General features: G+C 57.5%; 2 protein-coding genes across 2 annotated transcripts; both read left to right on the top strand.

The window, feature by feature from the left end:
• Positions 1-1,229: 1,229 nt before the first annotated feature.
• Positions 1,230-2,643, top strand: POSPLADRAFT_1138242 (hypothetical protein; the record flags this gene model as incomplete). Its single annotated transcript, XM_024484883.1, has 5 exons — positions 1,230-1,474; positions 1,537-1,715; positions 1,744-1,982; positions 2,401-2,536; positions 2,612-2,643. Coding segments are annotated over 5 exons (831 nt in total), but the record flags the coding sequence as incomplete, so codon positions are not given.
• A 1,045-nt stretch (positions 2,644-3,688) lies between these two features.
• Positions 3,689-5,935, top strand: POSPLADRAFT_1045498 (glycosyltransferase family 69 protein; the record flags this gene model as incomplete). Its single annotated transcript, XM_024478775.1, has 6 exons — positions 3,689-4,237; positions 4,262-4,310; positions 4,892-5,330; positions 5,389-5,442; positions 5,494-5,806; positions 5,888-5,935. The coding sequence occupies 6 exons, from the start codon at positions 3,689-3,691 to the stop codon at positions 5,933-5,935; spliced, it is 1,452 nt and encodes a 483-aa protein (XP_024341255.1).
• Positions 5,936-6,104: the final 169 nt, after the last annotated feature.

The following is a 6,104-nucleotide window of genomic DNA, read 5'->3' as shown; positions in this document are numbered from 1 at the left end:
CTACTTCTGAAATGCTTCCATCCTTATTCAGGGTGCCGTCGATATTGTAGAGCGGAATCGGCTCTTTTAGCTTCCGCGTCTGCACCTTATTCTCTTCAATGAATCGCTTGTTGATGAACTTCGTGGTGGCTCCGCTGTCCACCATAGCGATTATGTCTTTATGCCGTCTTTTCCCTTGAAGTCGTACTGGGATGTGAAAATGTTGGGACCCCTGGTCCAATTCGTACACCATGGCAGTAGACAATACATTATACTTGTTACAAGATGATACTCGCGGCCCGACGCGTGCGGCACGAAGCGCGGACCGGATCAAAAACCCTCCTCCTTCATTGCCCGATAATGCTCGAGCTCCTCGCGCATCGACTTCACCTGTGCCATTAAGTCCGCCAGCTCCGATTGCTCGGATTTCGCTGAAGCGGCACTTATACTTGCCGAGGGTGTTGTCATGACAGGGGCGCTTGTCGCAGCCTGGGTGGAGCCCGAGGCAACCGTAGCCCGCGCGTCGGCGCGTTTTGTGTAAGGTTTGTCCTTACAATTGGGGCACTCGAATCATCGGTACCCTTGCTTCCCACAGCCGAAGCATGTGCCAGGGAAGTTGCCTTTTCCGATGGCCGCATTGATGCTGGCCGAAGCTGCGTGCATCGAGGGTGCACCACCACGTGCCCCTCCGCGTCCTCGACCTCGGGCCGAGAAGAAGTTGTTTAGCTCGGGCCTACGGGCCCGGCTGATATCGAGGATCTGCTCGACCTCAGTGGCACGCTTCTCAGCTGCTTGCCACGTGGCGAAGGTCTCGAGCTCGATTTTGTGGTAGACACGGGAGGGGATGCCGCTCAGGTACTTGTCGCGTAGCTCCAGGTCCCCATACCCAGAGCGGTCCGCCGGACCTTTGAACAGCGCGGAGAACTCCGCGGCGGTGCGTTTTTCACAGACCGACTTGTCCGCGCAGAGCTTCGCCAGCTCTACTTGTGCTGCTGCCTCGTCGTTGAGATTTCCGAAGCGGGCCCTGAAGGCGGCGGCAAAGGCTGCTTCGTTCGCGAATGGGGTTGTGGCCCCTTGCACACCCACCTGCACTGATGCGAGCTGGGCAAAGTAGGGAGTGGCCCAGGCGCGGGCATCTCCATCGAGTAGGCTGAGTGCGACCTGCACCTTAAGCTCGATGGTGGTCAACGACGTGTTGACCAGCCAGTAGATGCGCAGCTGCGATAGGAACCGGTTGCACTCGATAACGGTTTTGCCGTCGTATCGGAGGGGGAGGAGGAGCTTCAACGTCTCCTTGTCGGGGACGGCTGCGGGGGACGACATTATCGGCGTTGGGGGGGACGGAGGACGTTGCGGGGGCGGAGGCGGCTGTGGTGGCCCTCCGCTGGTCGAACTTCGAGAGGAGCGAGTGCTCGAGCGGCCTCTTGGCGGAGTCGGCGGTGAAGGCGCCGAAGAAAGTTCGGAGGAGGGGTTACGTACGTCAGGGACTGCTGACGTGGGGGCGAGCGCTGTCGGCGAGGCGGGCCCCGAGCAGGATCCGCGGACTCGGACTCCGAGACTCCTTCTTCACTCGCACTCTCCTCAGGCTCAGGCTCTGGCGCAGGATCTGGAGGGAGATCTCCTCGCGCTTGACCTGGATCGGCGACGACAGTTTGAGGGAGACGGGAGCTGGGGGAGACAGGGCGAGAATGCCGCGAGGCAGATCGAGACGCGAGGGTGCTGCGGGGACCGAGGGGGTGTTGAGCCCGTCGGATTGCTTTGTAGCGAGGGTAATCCTCCTCGATCGATCGGGGTGTCCGATTGGGGCACGGCTGCTGCTCGCAACGATAGAGGATAGTCTCAGGGCCATCTGGGATGTAGACGTCGATGAGATCCTGGGAGTCGAATGCGTGGATCTGGCCCTGACAAGCAGCCACGGTGGATGGGGGGAGGACGGGGAGGTGCGCGTACTACAATGGCCGTGCTACACTAGCTTACGCTACGGCGCCCGAGAAGACACTAGGGTTCGCAGTTCACGTGGGGCCCAGTACTGCTTTTGACTATTATGCAGCAGGAACCTAGTCCACGCGTCCGTGAGGACAAATACCGCCCACTGAAGTGCAGGTATTGAAGAGTTCGTTCCCTGAGTGTTGGCGATGTATGTACGCTATCTACGTATTGTAATGTACCGTAGGGGTGCGCACCACCCGACCTATGGGAAAGGAAAGTGTGAGTGTGTGGGTTCCGAGAGAGAACGCCGGTTGCTTGGGGAGTTTCGACCTAATGTCGCGACTTGAGGTCAAGTGACAGGGGAATACCTAAAAGCAAGGGGCGTCTGACTGGTTCTCACCGAAGCGATGGTGAGCGAGGCTCAAACCTAAGGCTAGGGACAAGTAAGTTAGCATTAGAAAGGTAAGTAAGTACATGAGCTTACTGACCTAGGGACAAGAGGTCGAAACTGAGGTCCCTAGGGCAGCAGAGGCCGGCTTATATACAGGGGAGATTAAGGGCAGGCTGTGCGCGCTGGTCCGTGCACAGCTGGTCCGTGCACAGCATGCCGACGCGGCCCCAGGGGCCGGTGAGTCAGAGCGGCTGTGTCAGCGGAGCCCGAGCTGTGCCGTGCGCTGCCGCCCCATCTAATCTAATCGTACAGTAGATAACGACATGTCCATATCCGGCAGGTAGTACAGAGGTCGCGGGTTCGAGCCCGCGAAAAGGAAAAATTAAAAAACGGCTAGACGCCATACCAACTCGTGACAGACCAGCTGCGCACGGACCAGCGCGCACAGCCTCCCCTAAACATCCCCTGTATATAAGCCGGCCTCTGCTGCCCTAGGGACCTCAGTTTCAACCTCTTGTCCCTAGGTCAGTAAGCATCCTTTGTATTCCTTTTCTTACCTTACTAACTAATACATTTACTTGTCCCTAGCCTTAGGTTTGAGCATTGCTCACCATCGCTTCAGTAAGAACCAGTCGAACACCCCCAGCTTTCAGGTTTTCCTCTGTCGCTCGACCTCAAGTCGCGACAACCGCTCATTTTATGTTGATGTTCTCATAGCACAGGCAACACAAATGTTGAATCCTGACAGGTGAGAGAACATGCTCGCTGCCATCTCTGCAAAAGCGCCTGGTCGTCACGGCCTTTGCGTGAGCGCTGTGCAAGAAACTCAATTGACTCGGCCAATGCATCAATTGCTTGTTTCCCTCGCGGGTGAGCAAGACCGCACCGAGCAGTCCAGGTAGTTGCTCAGTGCTCTGGTGTAGCATCGTCTGGGAGCAGGAATATCCAGTGAAGATGTTGCCATGGTTGATTCCATGAGGAGTGCACACGCTAGGCTGAGGTACTTGAAATAATCCAGAGTTACGTCGACACTGCCTTGATCGACCGTGTGTGTGTCTGATAGGCGCCCATCAAGAGCGGCAGCGAGCGGCCTGTGTGCGGCGGGACGGCGAAGCGCCCTGGGGTGCGCCAAGTTTATATATGACGCTCACTGCCTTCGCCCTGCGGCGTCGTTGTCCTCGTTGTTCCCCCTCTCTCCTCGTTGTTCCCCCTCTCTCCTCGTCGTTCCCCCTCTCTCCTCGTCGTTCCCCCTCTCTCCTCGTCGTTCCCCCTCTCTCCTCATCGTTCCCCGCCCCCGCCCCTCACGGTGACCGTGGCTCCTGAGTCGACCTGCTACTCCGCCCCGTGCCGGCCTCGGTTCTTCCTGATTGGCTCCTCGCGTCCGAGTCCATGCCGTCTTCCTATTGGCGGCCGTGGTGGAATGGCCCGCACGTCGTCCGCGTCGTCATCCGCATTCTGAGGCTACCGTTTCTGCTTCCATTTATATCCTTCCTCGTTATCACCGACGTCCTCGAGGGCCGCTGGTGCGCCAAGTTCGGCCGCAAGGACATCTGGCAGCCCGCATTTCCGCTCTCGTTCCGGCTTTGGTCTATAGCCCTCCTAGCGGCCACCATCAATGCTGGGATTTGGCTGTGCTGGATGCTCGTGTGGGAGGCGGTCGTGTGGTGCTTGAAAAGACGAAATTCGCGGGGCTGGCGCTCTCCGCGTCAGAACGGAAACCCGAGATATTCGGACGACGAGGGCGAAGGCCAGTACATCCTGCTCCCGGACGGGGAGCGCCCCTCAATGTCAAGCCCGCCAATGTCTCCGACGCGTCGCTCGCGGATACGACGCGCGTGGAACATGCAGGACATCTGGTGGTGGGCGCAGGTCGTTTTATACGCGTCCATTGCGCTTGTAGGCGTGTGGGAGACCAAGCACTACGAGCATCCAAACGATGTCCGCTTCTGACCTGCGCTTCAGCGCGCCCTGTCGGACCGACATCCAAGTCCTGAAGGATGTGGCAAAGGAGGTTCGTGGTGTCCTTTCGTATTCTTTCCGCAGATAACACACTTCGTCATTTTCTTGGTCTCGTGTTCCACGCATACATCCTGCATGGCTCTTTGGACCACGCATATATGATTCTCGAATCGCTGTCCTGACAAAAGCAAGCCATTGGGTCTTTTGTTTTTGTCGTGTGACTGCGCAACTACCACTTTATGAGATTGTCAAAGTGGGTTTTCTAAAAGTACTACATCATCGTGCTTGGCAGGTCTTGTCTTACATATTAGTTCACGGGATTCGGACGTGATTTGGGCCTAACAGAGCGGTCTGCGACGACTCATTGACTCCCCAACGTTCTTCGTTTGGAGAGTCAAGATGTTTTCATGAGATGGCATACCCTTCGAGCCATTAGGTTTTCTAATCAAACTGACTGGTCGACGGTTTATGCCGAACTCTCGGTCGAGACACAGCTTTTGTACGTGGAATCGATGTTTGCACGCAGTGTTGATACGAAGATATTTGGACGCATATATGCGCATTTCCCATTGCAACACTCTAATAGTACTGTCGCGGGCATGTATCATATTTGACTAACCACACGTCCCGCAGAGAAGATCTTCATCGCGGCTTCTTTCTTCAACAACCAAGATGTCCTTCCCTACTGGACGTCGACTCTGCTTGCTGTTATCACGTACCTCGGGCCCGCAAACGTCTTCGTCTCGATCGTCGAGTCACACTCGTCCGACAATACACCCGCGCTTCTGACCACACTCGCAGATACCCTTGCAGCGCGCGGCGTGCCGCACCAGGTGCTTGTGCATGACGACGCCGCGGTGCCGAAGCCGGATGACCTCTCCTTCAACAACCGCATCGAGTTCCTCGCCCGTACGCGCAACCGCGCGCTCGAGCCGCTCGTGCGCACCGGCGGCTACGCTCGCGTGCTGTTCTCGAATGACGTGTTAGTCGAGCCGGAGAGCGTCCTCGAGCTGCTCGATACGCATGATGGCGAGTACGACATGGCATGTGCGATGGACTTTGGCCATTTCGGGTGAGTGCGGATTTGGCGAGGGGGGCGATGTGGGCTTGGGCTTATGAGCGTGTTGCAGCGCATATGATGCGTGGGTTTTGCGCGATCGCCTCGGACACCTGACAAGTTCTATGTGAGTCCTTCAGGCTATCCCAGGATGCTTGAGAGCTGATCTGCTTGGCAGCTGGCCCTACTTTATTGATGCCCCCTCCATTGATTTGATGCGCAAAGATGCGCCGGTTCCCGTTTTCTCCTGCTGGAATGGCATGGTCGTCTTCGACGCAGACCCGCTCCTCCCCATTCACCTGCGCTCCAACCGCACGCTCTCCCGCGATCCGCTCCCGTCGCCGCTCCCGCCCACGCACCCCGCAGCACACGACGCATCGCTGCGCGGACCCTCGCCCGCGCTGACGCCGCCAATCGCGTTCCGCTGGGCGCAGCGCGAGCTGGGCGAGTGCTTCTCGAGCGAGTCGTTCCTGCTGCCGTACGACCTGCGGGTGTTAGGCATTTCCGGCTCGTTGTTCTTGCTTGGACTACCGTATACCACTAGTTTGATGCGAAAGCAGCTATTGTATTAGACTCCTGTCATGATCAACTTGGGCGGACTGCATTTGACGCGTACTTGACGTGCGGTAGGGTCGCAATATTGGTAGACAGAATATAGAAGTAGGTTTCTCTTCCGTCGCGTGAGATGGCGGCATAGAATACGTTGAAGGAGCGCCATGTGGCGCGCCAGGTCCCCTTTTGCAAGCGACCTTGTTTTCTGACCACTCTGACGGTGAGGCCACTGGATAA

This window comes from Postia placenta (assembly GCF_002117355.1).
Source record: "Postia placenta MAD-698-R-SB12 unplaced genomic scaffold POSPLAscaffold_4, whole genome shotgun sequence".
Taxonomy (NCBI): domain Eukaryota; kingdom Fungi; phylum Basidiomycota; class Agaricomycetes; order Polyporales; family Adustoporiaceae; genus Rhodonia; species Rhodonia placenta.
Note: the sequence above shows the minus strand (reverse complement) of the source record. Positions and strands in the feature narration are given on the sequence as shown.